Source organism: Sitophilus oryzae, unplaced genomic scaffold, assembly GCF_002938485.1.
Source record: "Sitophilus oryzae breed Bouriz unplaced genomic scaffold, Soryzae_2.0 scaffold_863_pilon_pilon, whole genome shotgun sequence".
In the NCBI taxonomy this organism is placed as follows: Eukaryota; Metazoa; Arthropoda; class Insecta; order Coleoptera; family Curculionidae; genus Sitophilus; species Sitophilus oryzae.
In genome coordinates this window covers 1,488,469-1,515,693 of record NW_022147487.1, presented here as the reverse complement: position 1 = coordinate 1,515,693, position 27,225 = coordinate 1,488,469, and the positions used below count along the sequence as shown (strand labels likewise).

Genomic DNA, 27,225 nt, shown 5'->3' with positions numbered 1-27,225 from the left:
ATGGGACCTAAGAAAGGCACATATAAAACTAAATTTAAATATACATCGACATATTACCGATACTTTATCCACTCCCTCGTTTATTTAGAATATAGAGGCGGCACAAGCTAGACTCTAGGATGACTAAATTAGGCAATCTTGCGACTAGTATACTACCTGTTAAGGCTGAACTGCGACTTTATTAGTATGTACTAAATTATTTTATCAAAATTTCACCATATAAGTTTCCAGGCAATGATTATAAAGTAATGATAGTTGAAAAAATTGCAAATTGTTGTTGGCAAGTTCGTTTCGCTCTTCAAAATTAACCAAGGCATGTGTTGACATGAGTCAAAAAAGAAAGCGATTTTGATCGAAAAATAATGTTTTAGGAAAAGTTACACACGAAATTATTGCACAGGGTGTTTTAAAGTTAGGGTAAAAAACAACTCTTCAATTAACCCTGTATAATAAGACAAATATTAAAGTTGATAAAAAAATTAGTCAAGTGCGAATCGGACTCGCGCACGAAGGGTTCCGTACCATTCATTATCTATACAACATTAGACATATTATTATAAACTTTTTTTCCGATTTAGCTGAAATTTTGAATGCGCGTATAAGTGTTAACAACGTTTATTTAATTCTGTTTTTAGAGAACGTTTAGTTTCGCGTATAAGTAATTTAAAAAAAATGAATACACACATTACTAAAAATTGTATTAATCAATAATAAATATGTAAAAAGTGAAAATAAATATGTAAAAATTAAAAAAAAAACGATTAAAAAAAGTCGCCTTGACTAGGATTCGAACCTGCCTTACTACGGCTCCAACGTCATAGCAGCGTAAAGTTCTAACTCTTTAACCACGCGGCCACCGATGACTTGAACGATTCTATGTAAAATTCTTAGTTAAAAGATAATGTTTAGTGTAAGTACTTTTTTATTTATAAACATTTATTTAATTCTGTTTTTAATATTTGTTCTTATAGCGGCAACATAGATACATTATCTGTAAAATTTCAACTGTCTCGCTATAACGATTCATAAGATAGACCTTTGTGACAGACGGACGGACAGCGGAGTCTTAGTAATAGGGTTCCCGTTTTTACCCTTTGGATACGGAACCCTAAAAACTAAGTGTATGAATTAAAGTTGATAGATTTATATACAGTTTGTTAAAAAAATCATGAAAATAGGGCTTAAAGTAAAAAAATAACACTTTAAACTTGACTGTAGATTGTTAGATGTAGTATCCTTCTACAATTTTACTGTTATAATATCCATTTTAAATTTCCGTTTCAGCTGCAATGGCCGATTCCCACTTCAGTTTCCTCATGTCCATGATCGGATTTCGAATAAAAGGAGCTCTAATAACGACGATCTACAGGAAAACGCTGAGCGTCAGTCCCCATGTGTTAAACAATCACTTTTCGCTGGGCGAAATCGTTAATTTCATGTCCACGGACACAGACAGAATCGTGAACGCCTGTCCCAGTTTCCATTCGATGTGGAACATACCGTTCCAGGTAAGTCTGGATTAGGATAATAGCGTGAAAATAGATTTTGTGTATTGAATTAATATCCATAGAAACAGTTCGTTATTCGTTGGAAATACAGTTTATCTGGATTATTGGTTTGTTAGAGGGAAATCGTTGTTTTTATGTTGGTCAAAGTTAGTCGTTTTTTCAAACCTGCTACTTCAAGCATATCAAAACGTTTAATAAGTTCATAGTCACTAGGTTCCTTAATATTTTTTGTCTTGCACGCTTTTGCTATGACTTGATTATATTAAGCAAAAATGAAAAACAAGAACTATTGCATTTTTGCGAGTGCCTGGTTAACCATAATTTTTCACAGAAAATTTCTTCCGTAGGGAAAATACCGTACAGCATTTTTTACAACGATAACAAAACAATTATACATAACCACAAAAAACAAAGCGAATTTACGCCAGATGTCTGTCAACGCTGCCAACGTTTAGCCGAATTTAATGTTATATGTTATCCTTATATCACGGCATATAAATCACACGGCAGGCTAACTCTGCTCAGATTCCATTGTTTTAAATTTCCTACTCAGGGTCGGATTAAAACGTATCAAAAAATTTCTCAGAAAATAAACTATTGTTAGACAGGGTCGTATTAAAAAAATACTGTAATTGACTGAAACTGAATTTTATTTACACAATAGAGAACAACGGCATACGGTCGAGTCGGCCGCTGCTGGCACGTATACGTAGACGTAAAGAATCTTTTACGTGTATAAAAAATAAAAAATATAAGAAATGCGCATGCGTACGTAAACGTTTACGTGTTTGTAGGCCGACTCGACCGTATGCCGTTGTTCTCTATTACTTCTGTCCAAACAAATGATTCGTTAACCGCGCATACTTCTCGAAAAGTAAAAATGAAAAAATCAATTAAATATTTCACTGTAGAGAATAGACAATTAAAATTAAAAAACATGCAACTAACAAAAACATGCCAGGAGTTACAAACAAGAATTAAAGAAATACCAATAAAATATTTATTGAACAATATAAAGAGGCTACGTACAAATTATGCCCATCAATGGGCGTAGCAAATTTTATTAATATTCAAATTTCACAAATTAACAAATCCACAATTTTTTTTGAGAAACTTCTATTTTTTTTCATGGCAGGAAACAAAGTAGGTACCGCATTGTATTTTATACGGTTACAAAGTGAATTGGTAAACATTTTAAATTCAAAATGAACAGAAGACAACTTTTGTGGGCCTTATTTATATCTTCAAAATGTATTGTTAACTTATTTTCGATATACTCATTTTATTTACTTTTATAATTATATTTAAATTAATAATATAATGATTCTTAAATTTAATTTTTAATGTCTAGATACAACATTAAATTTTACTAAATATTTAACATTAAGTCTTACTAATATTAAAGTTTGTTAAGTTTTTTAATTAGGTCTTCCTATTTAGCTGAATGTCCTAATATGTATACTACTGTTTTTTTCACAACTAAAATATTTTATTGAAACTTTTATTGAACAACAAAAATAAAACTACTAAAACAAATCATATTACATAAGAAACGAAAATAAAACTAGAAAAACCAAATATATCACATAATAAACAAAAATAAAACAACAAAAACAAAATATATCACTCAAGAAAAAATCAAAATAAATTAAGCCGCACGCTACTGACTCGACTCTGCCGTAACTGTGTGTTGTCGCTGAAAAAACTACGACACTGGTTACTTTCTGCTGATGGAAACGTAAATGGCGGCGTGCGCGAGGATATGCGCGTAGCGTTCCCGCCAAAGCGAGTTAGCCTGCCGATTGATTTATATGCCGTGCTTATATTATAGTCTATAAAATGAATAACTTTGAATTTTGACCGTTATTTTTTACCAACATGGCAAATATAAAATCCCCCTGTCAAAAAAGTTACTGATATTCTTTAAATTGAGTGCCTGAACGAACTAGATGGGTAACTCTTTTTACTTTCGTGAAATAGAAAAGGAAAATAATAAAACAAGTGACAGTTCTTCCTCTTCTTGCAAAAATCAACACAAAATGTCATAACTGACAAAAGTAAAATGTCATCAGCTTTTGACATTTCTAAATATTAGACCAATGCCGTCTCTAATAGAAGAGCCACGGAGCGAGATTTATGACGTCACGCTAGTTAGATACAACGGATTAATAAATATGTTGTAGAATACATGGAAAACATAATTATTCCTGGTATTTTTGGTTTGTATTTTAAAAATGATATAGTTTACATGAAATATAAATAATATACAGTTAATAAATACAATATAATATATACCTATTTATAGTAATAAATACTTTGCCAAATAAACTATGAACCATACAAATGCAGCAAATGTTTTACAATATACAAATAACGAATAGGTGGTACATAAGATAATGGGTAAAATGTAAAATATATTTTAAATTTTGGGGTTTGAAAATCGATCTAATTTAACAAAAAACATTCAATATCTATTAATAGTGATGTATTATTATTTGCATTCACAAAATTTATTTATATATTATAATGTTTACTGCAATTAATAAACTAATACAAACTTGTAAAAGATGACCACATATTTTTTTAAAAATTATTATTCTTAACACAAAACTATCTACATTGACTATGGAGTACGATTTCAGCCATATTGTAAAACATTTGCTGCATTTGTATGGTTCATAGATTATCTGCCAAAGTATTTATTACTATAAATAGGTATATATATTGTATTTATTAACTGTATATTAGGTATATTTCATGTAAACTATATCATTTTAAAATACAAACCAAAAAATACGAGGAATAATTATGTTTTCCATGTATTCTACAACATATTTATTAACCCGTAGTATCTAACTAGCGTGACGTCATAAATCTCGCTCTGAGGCTGTTCTATTAGAGACGGCATTGCGTCAGCATGGCCGCAAGTTGCTAACCTAATCAAATTAACACTAGAAAAGCCCGCGGGAACTGCCAAATTCAAAGTTATTCGTTTTACCAGACTATACCTATTATTCAACTTATCCTTATTTATCCATATATTTTACAACATGAGGCAACAGCGCCAACTGAATCTTTCAAACTCAATGCCATCATCCAGGGAATGTTAGCATTCACTAGTAAAAGGTGGTTTCAAACTTTTACTGGCGTAGTCTTAGCAAATCAGTGAATGTGAGCTTTTACTAGTAATTTTTAAACAATCACTGATTTCCGACTTTTACTGTAACATATACATTAGAAGATGTTATATCGGAGTTAATAGATGGGCTATTAACTCCGATATTTTCTATATCAATTCCAAATCCATTTAATTAACTTCGATGCAATCGGACGCGAGAAAAACAACCAAAACCGGAAAGAAAAATTCCCGGGAAATTTCCGTAAAAGAGATAAAACTGGAAAATATAACTTTATACCGACGAATAGTCTCTTCCGGTCAATAGAGCCGAACAGAAACAGAGTATAAAAACTACCGAAAACGGGACTCTTATGTAATTTATTCGTATGGAGGAGCCTTATCGCGCTTTCCCGATAGTTTTCCCGAAGTCAGTGGCCTATTTTCAGACGACTTTTGCTCAATCATAACAAATAAATCGTCGCATAGAAGTTCTGTTAACTTCTGTTCGGTTCGTTCTCGGCTTATTAATATCCTGAACTTGCTGGAACTTGGTTATTTATTCGAATTACTTGAGAACGTTCCTATCTTTGTTTGTTTTCTTTTTGGTGCTTGATGTAGTATTCGTGACCTAAATACAGGCTGGTGTTGTTTTGTCTAGCTTGAGGAATTGGATCTTGATATACTTTCGTTTAGAAAGTGATTTATGGTGGCCATTTTTTATACTTATGTAGCTGGGAGATTTGAGGGTATCCCAGAAATAAGTGCAAGTATTTTAACTGGTATACTCTGTTTTTTTTCTCAGGTAAGATTTCGACAGACGATGACGGAAGAAAAACAGATGACGTCCCATACCAATCTATTTATTTTACTAAAAAAGTTTCTAATAATATTTAAGTTATCTATGGATGGGTTTAAATATAAATCCGTCATACGTCGTGTCTTGTTGTTTTCAACCAGTTTTATTGGTTTATTTAAAAAATGACAGATCGTAATTCAATTTTATTGGTTTGACGGAACGATGAACGACAAACGAACGCCGATGCGTATGAACTCGCCTTTAGATTTTGTCATTTTTGACGCTTGTCAAAGTCTTGCCAAATTATAGGTTATAATTTTGTGTCAACTTTTGTTAAATACCCTGCGTTTTGGAAGATGATGCATTTTGATTCGTATTATTACGTGTGTTTTGTGTCTTTTGAAGTCAAGTGGAGGAAAAATCGAGTGAAAATTAACTGTAGACCCAGAGCACAGTTTATGGTTAATACTCGCTGCCCAGGCAGAAAGTCTTATACACCAATGAAGTTGCCATCGATAAAGTTTGTATACCATTTCGTCGTAGATAAGTGCATCTCGTATATGGTAGAAGGATCAAACTAAACACATACTAAAAACTGGAGTAGCTGTAAAATATCGACATCACACGATAGGTAAATAATGGATTTTAGTACTGCAGAAAAATAATGTCAAAAGGTACTGGTTTAAAAAATTAAGATAAGTAATAATTAATAAGTTAATTAATCAACTTTTAAGGTATAAAATTTGGTAGGTGTTATTATTAATAAAATAGTTTGTTTTATTTACCTATGTTGTTTTATTTATTCCTGTGGAATATTACAAATTTGTATTTGTACATAAGTTATATTGATAAATATAATCATAAATGCGGGTAGTTTCATAAAGCTTGAAAGTAAATAATATGTAGTTCTTTTTTATATTTTTTTGGTATGTAGTGTCTTGTTCTTGTTTGTTATGTATTAACACATACCGTTTTTATTAAATAAAATAACTCAATTACATTTTTTCAGTTTTATACAGTTTTTTTCACAATATTTTGAAGTAATCACTTGTCATCTTGTCAATCAAATTTTAAATATATCCTGCTATGCGTTCCAGTTGTACCAACTTATTTCTTTCTAAAATAAAATAACTACTTTGAAATTAAAATGACAGACACATCTATCACTGTCAAGGATCTTCTCGTTGGACAGACTATAGTATAGATCAACCCCAGAAAAACGCCTATGAGGTTTTTTTCGCGAAAAAAAAATTGAAAATTCGGAATTTTTTGAAGTTTTTTTTAGTTTTTTTAAAATAATTTCTTGATAATACGGCAACATAGGTATAGTAAACGCCACGAATGATTGGGAGGGATTCATCGCTTGATGAAGTTAGAATCGACACGCGCGCTACCATTTTTACATTAAAAAAGCAAATTTTTACCGCAGACGTAGGTTTTTAAAGGCCCGGTTTAATCATCTGCCTGCGCTCCTCCTACTTATTCTAAAATGTTAGCGTGATTGACAAAGACGATACTATATCGCGTTTCTTTGATTGTTTCGTTTTTGTGCAGTCATTGGTGTGCTTGCAGTGCGACCAATGGGGCATTCCATTTTATATTTATAACCAAATATATGTTTTGACAAGACTTTGACAGTTAAAACAACAAATTACAACAGATTATATATTGATTATTATATGACTTGCAACACCACGGCACTGGAATTAAGTTTGTGACGACTTTTCTGTCGTTACCCAAATAGAATGATAAAAGAATCCGTTGCTCAGGGTTAGAGGAAAGCTGGGTTCGTAGGTAAGGCTTCTGACTCACAGTGACTTTCTAATGTTGTTAAAAAAATTTAAAAAATGATAATATATAGGCTGCAGAGATTTTAATATTGATGTTAAGAATTCAAATAGGTATGGTCAAAGACAGTGAAAAGGGCGCCACTTACTTTGTTTATGAGAGTGGTAAAGTAAGAAACCAAAAAGAAAAATATGATATTACAACATAGCTAAAATAAAGTAATCAACAGCATTAAGGGTCTATTATGTTTATCAGGAATAAAAGTCAGAAATAACTATCCTACATTAAACATTTATTGAAAACGAACACAAGTATCATCAATTAGTCACAATGATCCCAATAAAACCGCAAGTTATTTTAATTAGATTCGAATTTAGTAACTGTATTCTTTGAACTAAGTAAGCTACTTAATAAAAAAACAGGTGAAATTGATGTGTGTCTCAATACGATGATGTTTCGAAACATGTCGTGTACAAAAACCTTTAAAATCAATACGTGTTAATAATTTTCATATAAAATATCATAGCTAGGTAAGAGTGTACTGTACGAATCAAATTATAACTTATAACGTTAAATAAAAAATAATTTTGACTACAATATGTGGGATAAATAGTGATAATTTACCAGGTTATTAAATCTGTTGTCTCAAAAATTATAAAATAAAAGCGTACCTTGTGTATCAAACTTAAGAGAGAGAGACTTATCTGTATATAGTTTCTTATGATGCAAACAGGTAGGTAGGTATTCTCCAGACTAACAGATGTGGATGCAGATGACTATGGCAGGAGAAGTCTTCGATATCAGCCAAAAGAACGATTGTAATGTCAGGAACACTGTCTTAAGGTCATGTGGTAATTACTGAGTACCATGTGGTAGTTACTGAGTACCATGTGGTAGTTACTGAGTACCATGTGGTAGTTACTGGTCAGAAAATCAGCTTTACATAAATATATTCAAACCATATGCCGATTCAACACCAGTAATTAAATACTCAAATAAACGAAATAAAAAACGGAAATAACGTGATCATTCCAAGAAGAAACCAAACAAATACGATCTCTACTCTGGATTGCATACTTTACAAGGTTTTCAAATTCCCAAATCGGATACCCATGCAATGGAAATCGAAAAGTGGATTCAGAGTGCTTTTCACTGGAAAATTTGTCGGACGCCGAAACACGCGTCTTCTTCAGATCCAAATTCCCAGAAAAAAAAGAAAAAAGTGATATCATATGATCGAAATCATTAGAACAGAAAATCGCAATCCACAGCGTAGTGAGATTTGGACAAGTGAAATGCAATTAAGGAAGTTTGGCATATAGCGAATAGATGGCGCTAATAAACAAGACAAGTGAACTGTAATAAATGAAGTTTAACATCTAGCGAATAGATGCGCTAATAAAAATTAAATATCGAGACAAGTGAGCTGTAACAAATGGAGTTTGGTATCTTTGGCATCTAGCAAATAGATGGCGCCAATACTAAGAAATTTAAATAAAAATAGAATTTTAAATTCAATTTTATTAAAGGAAATAAAAAATGCTACAAGTTTTATGTGACCTAGAACAGATTAGTTCACATGGTAGCGACTGATGAATCACTCCCAAACATTCGTGGCGTTTACTATAGTAGATTAAATTTACAAGAAAGAAAATCCAGAAAAGATCCAGTGGTTCTCAAAATCTTCGCAAAAAATCATTTTTTTGGAAATTTTCAAACTAAAATAACTCCGTTATTTTGGACATATTTGAAAAACGATAAAGAGAAAATATGTCTCTTTTATCGACATCTACCACACTTTAAAATACTTGCACTTATTTCTGGGACACCCTGTATAAGATCTCTAATATACAGGGTGGTCCGAACTGTATTCCGGAAACTTTGGCAGCATATTCTGCAATAAAAAAGTTTGTATACATGTATGTTCTAAAATGCTTAGTTTCGGAGATACAGGGTGTTTCATTTTTATTTCGGTATTTTTCAAATAATTTCTGAAGTAACGTTAATATTGGGATGAAAGTTGGTGTCTGGGAGTTTTGTGACACGATAAATTTGATTTTGATGTCAAAATGACTTCTATTTGTAGGGGGCGCTACCTACATGCGTTTTAACTGTTTTGAAGAGTAATAACTTTTCGTCCCTACCTGTATAAAAATACTGACTGAAAAAATATACATTTCCATGACTTTTTACGTAAAAAATGTTTCTTGGTAAAAATGGCTACGAGCAACCGTTCTCAAGATATTTAGAATGAAAATAATCAGTACATGTCATTATTAGCAAAAAAATAGCACACGTTGAGTATAGTTTTTTTTTACTGAAATAATAAATTTTTATTTTTTTAAATTAATCATAAATCTTTCTGCGAAAAAATGATGATTAAACAGTTTCTGTTGAAGTTTTGGCACAAAAAGATTTGAAATTTATGTCAATGATGACAGGTATTGATAATTTTGATTCCAAATATCTCGAGAACTATTACTCGTAGCGATTTTTACCAAGAGACCTTTTTTATGTAAAAAAGTCGTAAATGTATATTTTTTTACTCAGTAGTTTTATACAGGTATGGACGAAAAGTTATTACACTTCAAACCAGTTAACAAATATGTAGGTGGCGCCCTCTATAAGTAGAAGTCATATTGACATGAAAATCAAATTTCTCATATCAAAAAACTACCAGACACCAATTTTCATCCAAATATTACCAGAGTAAACAAACCGCCGAGTAGCGACAGTCCCGTTTTCAATTTTCTTTGCGGCTGCGCGAAATAAGTAGGTTATCTGTCATATGAAGAAGCGAAGTTGCCACTGTTGCCATTTATCAAATATCTCTATATACTTTATTTCAAGTACACCTCAGGCAACGAATCGTTTTTTTAATTATTTATTAGCTGTAAGATATTGATTACATTCAAATTTAGAAATAAGGATAAAACAAAACAAAAAAAAATATGTATAAAACTTTATAATTAATTCCACTTCAAATTATGAGCAGTGTATACCATGTTTATAGGACCACTTCATAAGTTGAGCAGTTAAATACGTAGTCTATCTGTCAAACACGTCAAAAGAGAGAGAAAGAAATTTGGTCCCACCGCATCAAAAGAGCCGACGGTTTCTGTCGCTACTCGGCGATCTACTTACTCTGATATTACCGTTACTTCAGAAATTATTTGGAAAAAATCGAAATAAAATTGAAACTTCTACACATACATTTATACGAATTTTTTTACTTATTTTTATCTGCAGAATATGCTGCCGAAGTTTCTCGAATACAATTCGTACCACCCTGTATATTAGGAGACTCATTGGAAAACTCTGTATTAATCTCTAATAGTTATACGACAATCTCCGCAATAAGAGAAGTACATATTATAGAGAACGTTTTATTCTTAATTTAAGACCATTTGCTTATGTATGAATACAAAATAATCATTGATATTAGTGACTATTTTGAAGAGACTATAGTGAGTAAAACATTACTGTTCCTTCATTTCAGCTGGCTATTACACTTTACCTACTCTACGTCCAAGTAGGTCCAGCCTTCCTGGCAGGAGTTCTGTTCAGTATCATTCTCATCCCTATCAACAAGGCGATTGCCAATAAGATCGGAACGTTGAGCGCCAAAATGATGGAGAAAAAAGACGCTAGGGTGAAAATCATAGCCGAAGTGCTGAGAGGTATCAGAGCCATAAAACTGTACGTTTGGGAGGAGCATTTCATGAGCAGGATTTCACGTAAGTGAATTTTTTTATTTTAGGATTTAACTTGACTAGTATTTACGTATTTTATTAACCGAAGTTTTGTTAATAATCTTGAAAAATATCTTCCATAATATTTATGTTTCTTCCTATATTATTATTATTATACTAAGTATACCGAAGGTCCGAACTGCATTCCGGAAATTTCGGCAGCATATTCTGCTGATAAAAATAAGTAAAAAAGTTGGTATAAATGTATGTCCTAAAATGCTTAGTTTCGGAGATACAGGGTGTAGAATTTTCATTTTTATTTCGATTTTTTCCAAATAATTTCTGAAGTAAACGTTAATATTTCGATGAAAATTGGAGTGTCTGGGAGTTTTTTCACGTGAAAAATTTGATTTTCATGTCAATATGATTCCAGCTTGTAGCGTTTTTTAAACAACTACCACTGCGAACGGCAGCTTTTCATCGGAGAGCAGTCGTGGATAAGGTATTTCACTGGAAAGAAAACTAATTAATAACAATAAACAAAAAAAAATAGATATTGGGCGCCAGGCATGTACAGAGAAAGAAAACACAGTTGTTTATTACTTAAAACTAGTGACTATATTTATTCAAGATGGACTGTGATGGTAAATAGCATTGTACAATTTTAATAATTATTAAAGTGGTTGTATGTCAACGAAAGTGGTGTTAAGAATTGTACTAAATATCTATGAAAACAACTATAATGAAATACAAGACATGTAAAGTTTAAGAGAATGTATGAAATGTAGTATTACTTTAATTAATTTGATATATTTTATGTGACGTTAAATCGAAGATGTTGCAACCCGTAGATTCTAGAATCTATGTTTGGTTATTCAACTGTTAAAATAGTGCAATAATAATATCTATAAAAGTAATACCATTACAAGACGTAATGCCATGAAACCTAAGATCTAAATTATATTTTAAATATTAAATCGACATGAATGTTCTTAGCAATCTAACCACTAAACATAGTCTGCACGATATTACTTAAGATGTACGTTATTGTTTAAGATTGAAAATGTGTTAAATGTTAAATGTAAAACTTAAATCTAAACTTAGCTGTTCTTTATATAATCTTGCTTCAAACAGTAAAAGCGTGAGGTGGGCACGCATCTCTGTACTGTCTGTCGGCGATTCTGTTGGCCAAAACAACAAAAGGGGCCAGAATGAGGACACCATGAATCACTACAGCCGTAGCTACTGACTAGGCTTAGAAATGGGAGCGAAGCAGCATGGGGCTTACGCTGTATCCATACTGTGGCGATATGGGTACACTACCCGTACCTTGGAACACTACTAGGACCTTGGATAATGTCCGTAACCTGGACCATAACTTTGTACCTTGGAAATAGTCCGTACCTTGGACCCTAAAAATACGACACTCTTGTTTAAAATCAAACAAGGTCTAATAAACAAAATGAACCTACCTCGAATTACTTCCGAGGGCTCACTAAATAATAATGAACATGTCCTTTCTTCCATGTAACATTCTGGAGGACAAAAGAAAAGGGACACCAACGTGCCAGCAAAATACAAATACAAGTTAGGTTGGGACATCCAAAACTCCAGCCTAAAAATATGCAGTAATAATATCGAATCTAAAAGGATAATATTTCATCTTTACCTGTTGCTTTGAAATAGCAGCTGATTCAGATTATACAGCAAGATTTAAATAATCACCATTTCTAAAAGCCGGGATGCAACAGAGCCGCAAAACAAAGTGAGGTTAAGCACGGAGAGAGTTGACAGAAGCGATGTTGACAGCGCCTCCTCGGAGCGATAACAGGGTTGTGTCAAACGATAACAGGGTTGGCGACTAGGGAACGTAAAAATTACGCCAAGTGCGTTAATTAAATTATCCGGCCTGAACGATAGGGAATCCGGTGATGATACGCCAGACATCATATATCATATACAAAGACATGTAACGAACTAAAAACGTTACAAGTTTGTAGGGGGCGCCACCTATATACATGTGTTTTAACTGTTTCGAAAAGTAATAACTTTTCGTCCGGACCTCTATAAAACTACTGAGTGAAAAAATATACATTTCCATGATTTTTTACGTAAAAAATGTCTCTTTGTGAAAATCGCTACGAGCAACCGTTCTCAAGATATTTCGAATGGAAATAATCAATACATGCCATTATTGGTAAGAATAATCATGTCGAGTTGCTAGTTATAGTCTGTCCAACGAGAAGATCCTTGACAGTGATAGATGTGTCTGTCATTTTAATTTCAAAGTAGTTTATTTTATTTTACAAAGAAATAAGTTGGTACAACTGGAACGCATAGCAGGAAATATTTAAAATTTGATTGACAAGATGACAAGTGATTACTTCAAAATATTGTGAAAAACTGTATAAAACTGAAAAAATGTAATCGAGTTGTTTTATTTAATAAAAACGGTATGTGTTAATACAAAACAAACAAGAACAAGACACTACATACCAAAAAAATATAAAATAGAACTATTATTTACTTTCAAGCTTTATGAAACTACCCGCATTTATGATTATATTTATCAATATAACTTATGTACAAATACAAATTTGTAATATTCCACAGGAATAAATAAAACAACATAGGTAAATAAAACAAACTATTTTATTAATAATAACACCTACCAAATTTTATACCTTAAAGGTTGATTAATTAACTTTAATCTTAATTTTTTTAAACCAGTACCTTTTGACATTATTTTTCTGCAGTACTAAAATCCATTATTTACCTATCGTGTGATGTCGATATTTTACAGCTGCTCCAGTTTTTAGTATGTGTGTAGTTTGATCCTTCTACCATATACGAGATGCACTTATCTACGACGAAATGGTATACAAACTTTATCGATGGCAACTTCATTGGTGTATAAGACTTTCTGCCTGGGCAGCGAATATTAACCATAAACTGTGCTCTGGGTCTACAGTTAATTTTCACTCGATTTTTCCTCCACTTGACTTCAAAAGACACAAAACACACGTAATAATACGAATCAAAATGCATCATTTTACAAAACGCAGGGTATTTAACAAAAGTTGACACAAAATTATAACCTATAATTTGGCAAGACTTTGACAAGCGTCAAAAATGCCAAAAATCTAAAGGCGAGTTCATACGCATCAGCGTCCGTTTGTCGTTCATCGTTCCGTCAAACCAATAAAATTGAAATATGATCTGTCATTTTTTAAATAAACCAATAAAACTGGTTAAAAACAACAAGACACGACGCATGACGGATTTATATTTAAACCCATCCATAGATAACTTAAAAATTATTAGAAACTTTTTTTAGTAAAATAAATAGATTGGTATGGGACGTCATCTGCTTTTCTTCTGTCATCGTCTGTCGAAATCTTACCTGAGAAAAAAAAACAGAGTATATTTGACTAAAATTATTAATTTGGGAACTTTTTATTTTTTTAAATTAACCATAAATTTTTCTTCGAAAAAGTGACGATAAAACAGTTTCTGTTGAACTTTTGGCACAAAACATTTCAAATTTATGATTTTAGTCTAATAACTATTTACTCAAAATGTTTAATTTATTTCAATGCTGAGAAGTATTGATCATTTCGATTCCAAATATTTCGAGAACCATTACTCGTAGGAATTGTTACCAAGAGGCCTTTTTTACGTAATAAATGTTGTAAATGTAATTTTTTTACTCAGTAGTTTTATACAGGTACGGACGAAAAGTTATTACTCTTCAAACCGGTTAAAAAATATGTAAGTGGCACCCTCTACCAGTAGGTGTCATATTGACTTCAAAATTAAATTTCTCATGTCAAAAATCTCCCAGACATCAATTTTAATCCAAATATTGACGTTACTTCAGAAATTATTTGGAAAACATCAAAATAAAAATGATAAACATAACCTTAAACCCTCGCCTATGACATTGTCGACATTTACTTCTTAGTCGACGTATTGTCGACATCCCCACCTCTAATTTTAAGTTAGTTCGCCCTGTAAACGAACCAGTTAAAGAGATTACCCCATACCTCGTAAAATTGCGGATTTCGTAGCGCAACTACAGGTACATTTAATCCTTATTTGCGAATATATAATATTTTGATCCGGATTGTTAGCTTTTCCAGCGAGATTACCTCGATATTTCAATACTAACTTGTACTAATAGTTTATTTATTGCTACAATTTTCCTTTTGGATTATATATCGGATTGATAATTCACGAGATTAACTTTTCCTACGAATCTATTTTAATTAAAAAATAAACGTAAATTTCAAAGTTTAGTACTTGAGAATTCATTTAGCTATTTTTTATTTTACAATGTTGATACAAATATGTTGTTGTGTGTTACATTGTGAAACAGGAAATTGTAGAGAGAAACAAGTCCTATAACATAGGATACAACATTTTAATGAACAGTGCTTTCCATAAAATCAATAAAATGAAATATATACCAAATAATATACATGTACTGATTTCTTTTGAAAATCGACAACTATGAAACTATGAAACCTTCCCGGACACAAACGGTACATTGTGAGACAGAAAATTGTTGAGAGAAACAAGCTCTATAACATAGGATATAACATTTTAATGAACAGTGCTTTCCATAAAATCAATAAAATGAAAAATATACCAAATAATATACATGTACTGATTTCTTTCGAAAATCGACAACTATGAAACTATGAACCCTTCCCGGACACAAACGGTACATTGTGAGACAGGAAATTGTAGAGAGAAAGAAGCCCTATAACATAGGATACAACATTTTAATGAACAGTGCTTTCCATAAAATCAATAAAATGAAAAATATACGAAATAATATACATGTACTGATTTCTTTTGAAAATCGACCACTATGAAACTATGAACCCTTCCCGGACACAAACGGTACATTGTGAGACAGAAAATTGTTGAGAGAAACAAGCTCTATAACATAGGATACAACATTTTAATGAACAATGCTTTCCATAAAATCAATAAAATGAAAAATATACGAAATAATATATGTTACTAGTGATTTTATTTTGTCTCTCTGTCTGTCAACCGATCTTTTATATTTATCTCTGTCCAAAATGATTTTTAAATGATGTAGTATAAAATTCGAGAAAAAAACCTAACCTCTAAATTTTTTTACTAATTTTATTCATTCATTATTTTCAGGTTTAAGATCGCAAGAGTTGAAATACCTGAGAAGCCGCAAATATTTGGACGCCCTGTGTGTTTATTTCTGGGCAACCACTCCAGTTCTGATCTCCATCTTGACCTTCGTAACCTACGTGCTCATGGGCAACAAACTGACAGCCGCTACAGTTTTTACGTGCATTGCTTTGCTCAACATGCTCATAGCTCCATTAAATGCTTTCCCGTGGGTCCTGAACGGCATGATGGAAGCATGGGTTAGCGTGAAAAGAATCCAGAAATTTTTACAGGTAAGTGTTATTAACATCTGGTCAGGGGTGTGCATAATGTAGATAAAAAGGCGTTGCCTACCCCAGACAAAGGTTTGGATACCGCGCAAACAAAGTAGAGTAGTAGTAAAATTGTAGTAGCCCTATATAATAGCACAGATTAGGTATCCTATAAGTATACAGATAAAAATCTTGTCCCTAATTCGTGGTACGAAAATTGTTTTTTATGACGATGTGTAAACGAGTAAAATTTCCTGTGCGTAAAAATAAACTCGCGTAAAATAACAATAAACAGCGTAATAGAGAGATATCGCTAAACCGAATAGCGTGCATGACGTTAATAAAGCCAGGTGTTATTTCCTTTACGTGAGGTGGTATTAACCTTAAGTATTAACTCTCTTCATTTATAGTTATCGGATCGGAAAGAATTCTGATCGCGTCGTGTCTGCTATTTAAACTTAACCTAACTTTGAATTTAAAACTTTGAAATTGTTTTGTTTACTAGGTATTTTAAAACTAAAGGGCTAAAGTGCTTATTTCCAGTGCTTTATTGTTCAACGTCTGCCAGTGGGTTTAGGGCAACAAGCAACAAATTCTCTTAGAAGGGCTAAGTCGTCATCTGCTGTAAACCTAAGACTCTTTATAGGTTCTTTAGTATTGGAAGAGGTGGAATCCATATTTTGGGCCATATTTATTTAATTAAAACTAATACCAGCTACTTAAATATCAAATTACCTAATAAAACTAAAGCAATAATTCAAAACAATTCAAACATAACCTAAAATAAAAGATCTGGCCGGCCGGCTCCGGTTGTCAAATACCCGCACATGCCCATTTAAGCAATTTTTAAACGTTATCAGAGGTTATTTAGAAAGAGCGCTTGGTGTAATTGATCCGCAAATTACGTCAGGCAGTAACGTTATTAGCGGGTGTTGCGTTAAAAATTGACTCGCGCATATCGTAACCATGATAAGGTACGCGTAAATACTGGATGACGCTATTCGGTTTTCCGATATCTCTCTAATAACTGTGCCGGTCAGGGGCTGTGCACAATTTTAGAGGCCATAAGTGGGCGTGCTATGTGCGCAAACTAGTCAAAGGTTATAATCTGTATAATCTGTTATAATAGTTACGAACAGAAAAGTATTTTAAATATTAATATTTGAATTTTATATTTTCGTTTTTAAGCTTCCAGAATTGGATCTGAATTCGTATTACAAAAACCTAAGTGACGACAGTGCTGACATAGTGCTGAATAGCGCCAGTTTTATGTACGGTAAAGAACTCAGCATTGAGGAAAAAATATCGCTTCACGGTGAAAAACCGAAGAAATCAAAAAAAGGAAAAGGTGTTGGAAAAAGTACGAAAAATGTCGAGAAGAAAGTCAGCTTCAATAATGGAGAAAATAGCCTACAGAATCAGTTCAATCTCAGCAACCTTAATCTCAAAATTCGCAAGGTAATAAGATTATGTTTGATTTTCTATGTGTACTCTATTTTCTAAAATTATAATTTTGTCGTACAATAAACGAATTGTAATTCATATAAATTTCATGTAAGTATTTTTTTTCAATAATTATTACTGTAGGGTAAATAAAAAAGGAAAAAAAAATAACTACATTATCTAGTCTTTTTCCTATTTACATCTGTTGAAAGTACGACAAATGAAAATTGGAATGTAATTTTAGTTATTGAACCTTAGACTATATAAACACACACACAACCACACTTCTATGAAATCACTCTTTTTTTCTGACTAAATTTCTTGCAAGTATAAAAATTGGTATACAACTTTAATATAAGGCTTTTTGTTGTAAATAAACATGATAATAAAGAATAAACGACTGCTGCGATTTATTTTCTTTTGAATTTTGTGTTCAGTAATAAAATCACGATTGTCCGGCAATTTTCATTCGATCCAAAAAAATAAAAAAATGCCTTATGTTGGATTAACAGATATATAGAGGGGAAGAATTATTGACAATAATAAATATTTGACCGTTATTTTTTACCAACATGGCAAATATAAAATCCCTCTATCCAAAAAGTTACTGATATTCTTTAAAATGAGTGCCTGAACGAATCAGATAGGTAACTCTTTTTACTTTCGTGAAATAGAAAAGGAAAATAATAAAACAAGTGGAAGTTCTTCCTCTTCTTGCAAAAATCAACGCGAAATGTCATAACTGACAAAAGTAAAATGTCATCAGCCTTTGACATTTCTAAATATCAGACCAATGCCGTCTCTAATAGAACAGCCTCGGAGCGAGATTTATGACGTCACGCTAGTTAGATACCACGGATTAATAAATATGTTGTACATGGAAAACATAATTATTCCTCGTATTTTTGGTTTGTACTTTAAAAATGATATAGTTTACATGAAATATGCATAATATATAGTTAATAAATACAATATATATATATATATATATATATATATATATATATATATATATATATATATATATATATATATATATATATATATATATATATATATATATATATATATATATATATACCTATTTATAGTAATAAATACTTTGGCAAATAAACTATGAACCATAAAAATGCAGCAAATGTTTTACAATATACAAATAATGAATAGGTACATAAGATAATTGGTAAAATGTAAAATATATTTTAAATTTTGGGGTTTGAAAATCGATCTAATTTATCAAAAAACATTCAATATCTACTAATAGTGATATATTTATTATTTGCATTTACAAGATTTATATGTATATTTTGCAAGCATCAATGTTCGAAAAATTATATTTGCAAATAATACAATATCATAGAAAAAAGGCGTCAGCGATGGTTATGAAATAAAGATCGCTGTCATTTTATATGTAAAATTATTCTAAAATTTTTGATTTTCTTGGGATTTAGGTTCGGGAAAAACGCTGATAAGTTTTCATTTGGTTTTTCATTATTTTTTTTGGTTTAAAAAAAACGTTATAGCTAACGTTTATAGCCTTAATAGTGTCGAATATAATCCAAAAAATTACATATACGAGGAATAATTATGTTTTCCATGTATTTTACAACATAATTAATCCGTAGTATCTAACTAGCGTGACGTCATAAATTTCGCTCCGAGGCTGTTCTATTCGAGACGGCATTGCATCAGCATGGCCGCAAGTTGCTAACCTAATAAAATTTACACTAGAAAAGCCCGCGGGAACTGTCAAATTCAAAGTTATTCGTTTCACAGACTATAGTAGGCGTTACCCAGGGTGTTGTATCGAAAACATATGCAAGGTACTTGGAATTAGGAACACTCAAGGATAGACACAGATAAAGCCGTCAAAGAGTCACAACTGAACAACAAGACCGCCTTGTGTGCTAAATTGCTAGAATAAATCGCAATGTTTCTCATCCAGAGCTACAAAGACAACTTCTGGCAGTTACAAGTGTGAACGTTTCAGTTGAAACCATAAGAAAAAGGCTTCGTGCTCGAGGGTTTTACAGTAGGAGGGAGTTACGGATCCCACAGTTATCTCGGAATTGACCGACTAAATTGACGCCTTCAACATCAAAACTGGACAACTGAGAATTGGCAAAATGTTCTTTTTCGGATGAGACCAGAATAATTGGCCTAAGATCAGATAACCATCGAATTCGGGTTCTCAGAGCTCCAGGAAGACGAGCGAGACTTCAGGCTGCCAAATCTGTACCAAAATATAAAGGAGGAACAGTAATGTTCTGGAGAGGGAAAACTGGGAGCAAAAACTCCATTGTTACAACTTCAACAAATTTTAACGGGTCGGAGATATGTGGATTTGGTGCTAGAACCAATCGTTAGTCTTTGGAGAGCTGCAATTAATAATAACTGATAATTTTAACTTGATGCACGATGGTGCACCTCCCCATACCAGCAGAGTGGCTAGAGAATGTCTTGAAACGGAAGGTGTCATAGTTTTGGACTGACCTGCCTATTTACCAGATCTAGATACTAAACCCTATCGAACACTTGTGGGACTAGCTCAAAAGAAGGGTTAGAGTTCGTCGAAACAATCCAGGAAATCTCGCACAGCTTATTGATGCAGCATTAGCTGAACGGGAAAACATACCCCAAGACAACGTGGATAATTTAATAGGAAGCATGTCAGCGCGGATAGAAGCTTGCATAAGGGCTAGAGGTGGCAACAAGGAATATTAAAATTATCAATTTTCTTTTTGTTTATGCTTTTTGGACATTAGAAATTTAAATCTTGTTTTCTTTATATTACTATATGGATTATTTTTCATTAAAAGTCATTGGTAAGGACTGAGTTTTATTCATAAACACAAAATTTTCATACATCTCATAAATTATGAAAAATAATAGATGATTCCATATAAGTTTGGTTGTGTGTATATTACACTGGGGGGTTGGAACCTTTGGTGTTACAACAGCAAAATAAAACACTAATTCGCCACAAAATTTCAAATAAAATTCAAATGTGCCAACCATGAAAATGGAAAACGAAATTGAAATGTGTCAATATCTAAACAGAAAACCTTATGATCTAGTTTTAATATAGTGGACATATTTTTGCCCTGATGTGACGTCACAAATGAAACTTATATTGGCGACATAATATCGAAAGAAAAATCGTGTCTAGTTATTACATGGTCTAAGGTTTCAGATATAGATTTCTCGATCGCCAGACTGATTTTTCGATCCTTGCGTCCGATTTCCAGACTCACAAAAGTTAATTTAATTGTTGCAGGGCGAATTCGTGGGTATAATAGGACCGGTAGGATGCGGCAAATCGTCGATATTGTCCGCCGTTATGGCCGAACTGTCGATGCAAGCGGGGCACGTCGCAATTAGCCAAATTGAATCAGGTAGGTACACAACGGCCGCTGTTTACTTTCTCCCCAATAGAGTAAAAAAGAATATGCCAGGTCGTATAGGTACGCTTTTTTTTCGATTGCAGAGCGGGAATAATTGAGATAGTAGATAGAGACGTTTGAAAGTATCGATATTTTGAAATATCGATATCGAAAAATTTGTGTAAAAATATCGATATCGATTTTTCTAGTTTTCGACCATCCCTATTTGTTGGAAGAAACCCTAGATCATATATACTTGCACGTCGCAATTAGCCAAATTGAATCAGGTACGTACACAACGGCCGCTGTTTACTTTCTCCCGAATAGAGTAAAAAAGAATATGCCAGGTCGTATAGGTATGCTTTTTTTTCGATTGCAGAGCGGGACTAATTGAGATAGTAGATAGGGACGTTCAAAAGTATCGATATTTTGAAATATCGATATCGAAAATTCACATCTTATTTATTATCCCAGTTAAAAAAAAACTTCTTAGATGGGTTCATCTACGGTAGCTAGCATAGTTTTAATCACCGATTTAGCTAGTGGGGCATAATTAGGGCTATTTCGGCTATAACGAAATTTTTTCAATGTACATAATTATAATTTTAGATGTTCATAAACATTTAATCACTAGTTATTTAAAAATGTATACCATTAATATTGCAAATTATATTTTATCCTCTCATAGTATATGTTTATTTAATTTTTTGATTATGTACCAAGCACTTTGTTTACTCACTTGTTTCGTCGAACTGGTTGAATCCATTTTTGGTTTTGATCAAATCGGTGTGAGAAACTACGAAGCTATAAAATGTTGTTTCGGGAGAGTTGAATATCCGGGAAAGTGGAGTTATTGAATGTTATTGCACCCAACAACGTCCTAATTACGCTCTCCTTTACGCGTCAACATTTTTTCGGCAATTTTATTAACATTTGAAATTGTCACAACCAGAACACGACGCATAGTTCGAACTCTTTTTCACTTATTTTTTACTACCCGAAACAGCGTTACATCACACAAACCTCGTACCTGAGGGTTTTATAGTTTCAATATCTGCACTAGCAAGAAACTAAAATACTTAAAGATTATAGAGAAAAAACACGATTTCAATATTATTTTAATGCGATCAACATGACGGCGCGCGGCTGCGTGAAATATGTATGTACTGATAATTTCTGATTTCTGCCGTTGAAGCGGTACGGTCGGAATGCACCAGGTGTGTGTCTTTAATATAATACAATAAATTTTGTTCCTAGGTTTCGGCTTGGTTACTCAACAACCCTGGTTGCAACGCACTACCTTGCGAGACAACGTCCTCTTCGGCAAACCCTTCGACGAAAAACGCTACAAAGACGTACTTTTTGCCTGCGGCCTGGCCGAAGATGTCTCCAATCTGCCCAAGGGCGACCTGACTGGGGTAGGGGAGGGCGGAGCCACCCTTTCGGGTGGTCAGAAGGCAAGGGTGGCTCTGGCCAGGGCCGTCTATCAAGATAAGTGAGTATTTTGTATAGGGGACGGTGTGTATGGAGGTTTTTAGGTAAATTAGCTGAGTGGGGTGGATTTTTTGCTTGGGTTTTGGAAGAGACAGGAAAAATGTAGGGGAGGATTGACTGTTTTTTTTTATTGTTATTCTTTTTTCTTTTATTAATTTGTTTCTTTTGTGCTCGGAAAACATAAAAATACAAAAGATACATTGCACACTGCATTCGCCAAATAATAGAATCATATCAATTCTCTCTGACTCTGATGTAGGATAAGTTTCCATTTTCGTCAAATTTCTGAGAATTTTTTTTTGTTTTAACTGACACAAAATGATAACTAGTTGTTAAAGTTGGACTAATCCATTGGTATTGCAGCCACCTAGATTTTCTCAAATAATAAAGATCTACTCAGATCAAATCATGGAAATAAAAATATCTAGGAAAATCTTTGTTTGGAGGGTAGGCAACCTTAATAGTATTTTGAAGAGACACGAATTCTCCACTGAATATCGGAATAATATACTGGGTGTTCCATTTAAAATAAAAGAGTAACATGCTTTTAAAGGCGACCAATGTTCAATATTAATTTTCTCTCACCCTGTATAACTTTTTGGATCAAGTGTTAATTTGATTTAAAGTACAATAGTTAATGTAACTACATATTAGGCTATACCGGGTAAATTCCAATTTAGGTAGCTTTTATTATAATTTAAAAATTGTTCTTTATTTCTAGGAAATGTTAAATATGTCAAAAACCTTACATTTTAGTCATATACTTCTCTTATAAAACTCACATTTATTTTTCTCCTAGAATCCGAAAATCAATTAATATATAGGGTGTTCCATTACAAAAAACATAACTTTGGTATATAAGTTTTTTGGGGACACCCTGTAGAACTCTCTATATTTTTAAAAAGTGCTCTGAAATAACCTACATATGGTCACAAAATTTCATTTCAATACAAACTGTCGTTCTCCTTGGAGCCTCCGCGGCGTATGAGAGGCGCCACCCTGTACATTAGAAAGATTCCCATTATTGATAGATAATGGATTCTTTTATTCTTCCAGGTCTGTCTATCTATTAGACGACATACTATCCGCTGTAGACACCAAAGTAGCCAAACACATCTTCCAACACTGTATTTTGGGTCTACTAAAAGACAAAACCAGGATACTTTGTACTCACCACGTACAATTCTTAGCATACGCTGATCGAATCATATATATGGAAGGTGGTAGCATTAAAAAACAAGGTTCGCCATTTTTTTTAAGTGTATTTTAATTTTAAAGTTAATTTAAAAAGTTTTTTTTTTAAGGAAAACCATCTGAAATTCTATCAGATATAGATGATAGTTTGGCTCTAGATCTGGAACTTAATGAAAGTATATCGCATTCATCTAGTTCTTTGCTGGACAGTGTTAAAGACGTTGATTCTGTAGCTGAATCGGAGAAAAATGATAATGATAGTGTGTTAAATGTTGAAGTTAATAACACAGGAACGTTGAGTTTCAACGTTTATACTTCGTATTGGAAGGCGATCGGTCATCTTTTGTGTTTGTCCATTCTGATGGCGATGGTTTTGATGCAAGTGAGTCATTAAACTGTATATTCGTAGAACTACATTATTTATATTTTTTTTATTTAGGTGTCGAGGAACATGACAGATTGGTGGTTGGCTCACTGGGTGACGGATATTCACGATGACAATAATGCGACGAATATCACAAATAACGTTTTTACAACGAAAAATGAACGGTTTGATCTGAACGTTCTTAAGTACGTATATACTAACATGTTTACAAAACTATGCGGTGTGATTGAATAAAAACGAATATAGATATTCTTTTTAAATTTAAAACATGTTTCTACTTTTATTAATGAAGAATACAGAGCGTACAGAAACCCTAGAAACAATACTGACACATGACTCTTTACGACTGATTCACGCAAGCGTTCGTATCGGGGAATGCGCAGTGGTTACTAGCTATCGTGCGGTGTTGCCAGAGTTGCCGTTGCGAGTCTTGTTAAATAAATTTAGTTTCGTTCAATAAGTAGTGTGTGTTTTTTAGAATTGCTACTAATAAACACGACAAATAAGTGAATACAGTTAATTTTAGTCATTTTTTTGTGGAAAATTAAAATGGACTGTGTTATAAACATACAAATATGCAGAATGTGTGTAAGGTTGAAGGTGACAATATTCCTAAGTTTTTATACACTGTCAAGAAATTTTGGAATAAATACGCAGAACTTAAAAGTTTTTTAAAATTTTCCCGAAAATGTTAAGAAATATGTAAAATGTTCAACATTTTTTTGGAAGAAAACTTCATTGTTTATCTGTTAAGATACTTGCAGATATTATACTCTAGTGGAGGTATTTTATCCGAAGGATTTACCTAATAATAGTTGTAATGTAATTTATTATTAGAATTTACACAAGTTTATATTTGAAATTTTTGAAAATTCTTTTTAAACCACGGGATAACTCTCTATCAAACGATATTGAAAAATATTTTGACGTATCTTTCTTCACTGGAAAAGTCGAATTTGCTGTAATCGCAAACTTAAACCTACGTTTTCTAATTATTTTATCAACTAATGAAGGAGAATATCAATTACACTCAGCTACATTCCTAATGTAATTTCTTTCTATTTCATATCTTTCGTTGGGAAGTGGCAAACTAAGTACCCTATGGACAAAGAAATTTAAACTAGCCATCATCATTCAACACTATGATAAGACTCATTAGGAATATATCTGTGTGTAGTGGTATTTTTCCAATCCAGGCAATTATTAGTATTTCTAATAACTAATACATCTAGAAATGAATCTATCATTGTTCTCAATTCTATCGGTAAATTTCTGGAAGGAAAACGACTATTTAATTTAGAAATAAACTTATGTATGGTGTTAGAATGTATGTTAGCAATATACAGGGTGGTCCGAACTGTATTCCAGAAACTTTTTGCAGATAAAATTAAGTAAAAAAGTTCGTATAAATGTTTGTTCTAAAATGCTTACTTTCGGAGATACAAGGTGTAGAAATTTCATTTTTATTTCGGGTTTTTCCAAATAATTCTTGAAGTAACGTCAATATTTAGAGGAAAATTGGCGTTTGGCAGTTTTTTGACATGAGAAATTTGGTTTTGATAGCGATATGCCTCCTACATTATAGAGGGCGCCACCCAAGGATACTATAGAGATAAGGATAGTTCGATTCCTATCTTCCTGCACTGTCAGTTTTTTTACGTCATCTACTGACCGAGTTGAAGTTGGCGCTAAAGATTTTAGACAGTGACAGTTATTTTTGTATTTGACGGACGAGCGCACAGTGCGTTGGAAGATAAATTTAGCGGGACAAAAGCGTTTGGTTAGAAATAAGCCAAAAAATGTGTACTGATAAGAATAAATAGTAGACATTCCAATTGATACAAAAATGCATGAATATTCTTTGTATTTCGATACTTTTTTATCAACCAAATTTGGTCGTTTTCTACCCAGCAAGGCAGAGATCATACGAAAACAAAATATTTACAAGTGCTTATACATTTTATTAGAAAGCCAAATTATGTTGAAGATTGCCAAAGGTATGTACTTTTCTACTGTACGTATATTATTTGTTAAAATCCTTCGTGCCTTTGTCCTGCAGATATCAAACTTTCACTTTTTTTTCATATATCGATATATTGAATGATGTAGATCTTTTGAGTTACCAATAGTTACCAACACAGGTAGTCACAGTCACAGGGAGTTCAAGCTTAACAGGTGAATGCCCAAAAAGATTCATTTCAATCGGATAGTATAAAAACAAAACAACTCCATCAAAAGGCACTGAACTGAGTTTAAAAAATTGTCTTAGATACTTACTATATATGAATTTACAATTACCGAGTGTTAAAATTAAAATTAAAATATCTATCTCATTTATTATTTTCAAAATAAAATATATTTTTTTAAAATAAATTATAGAGGGTGTCACAAGATTACAATTTAATTTAAAAAAAACTGCTAAAGAGTTTTTTGATATCATAATTTTATGTATTTGGCAATAGTTTAGTTTATTATCTTGTATTTATTTATTAATAAATTAAGTTGTTAATAAATAAATAAATTTAACCATATAGTTGCTATATATTAGACCATTTGCTACGTTCTTAGATTTTAAGTCCCAAACATTGCTCTTGAGATTTTGTCCCGCTAGAATAACCATCCGCCGCACTGTGGAGCGCTGGTCAGCGCGTGACGTAGCATTCCACGGCGACTACGACAGCGGCGATTTGACGCGATCGAACAGTCCATTAGAATATATACAGTCCTTGGGCGCCACCTACATATTTTTGAAGAATAATAACTTTTTGTCCTTACCTGTATAAAACTACTGAGTAAAAAAATATACATTTACGATGTTTTTTAGGTAAAAATAATCTCTTGGTAAAAATCGTTACCAGTAATGGTTCTCGAAATATTTGGTCTCGAAATTATCAATACATCTCATCATTGACATAAATTAAACATATTAACTAAATAGTTATTAGACTGAAATAATAAATTTGAAATGTTTTTGTACCAAAATTTCAACAGAAAC

General features: G+C 32.4%; 1 protein-coding gene across 2 annotated transcripts in view; it reads left to right on the top strand.

The window, feature by feature from the left end:
- The window catches only part of LOC115890331 (multidrug resistance-associated protein 7), a 64,274-nt gene that overhangs the window by 13,801 nt on the left and 23,248 nt on the right, over positions 1-27,225 (top strand). For both annotated transcript variants that reach the window (XM_030910521.1, XM_030910522.1), the window contains exons 7-15: positions 1,285-1,508; positions 10,710-10,947; positions 16,084-16,352; positions 17,520-17,789; positions 21,052-21,169; positions 22,415-22,652; positions 23,708-23,892; positions 23,956-24,227; positions 24,285-24,415. In XM_030910521.1, the coding sequence (XP_030766381.1) occupies positions 1,285-1,508; positions 10,710-10,947; positions 16,084-16,352; positions 17,520-17,789; positions 21,052-21,169; positions 22,415-22,652; positions 23,708-23,892; positions 23,956-24,227; positions 24,285-24,415 (1,945 nt within the window). The remainder of the gene's footprint in view (positions 1-1,284; positions 1,509-10,709; positions 10,948-16,083; positions 16,353-17,519; positions 17,790-21,051; positions 21,170-22,414; positions 22,653-23,707; positions 23,893-23,955; positions 24,228-24,284; positions 24,416-27,225) is intronic.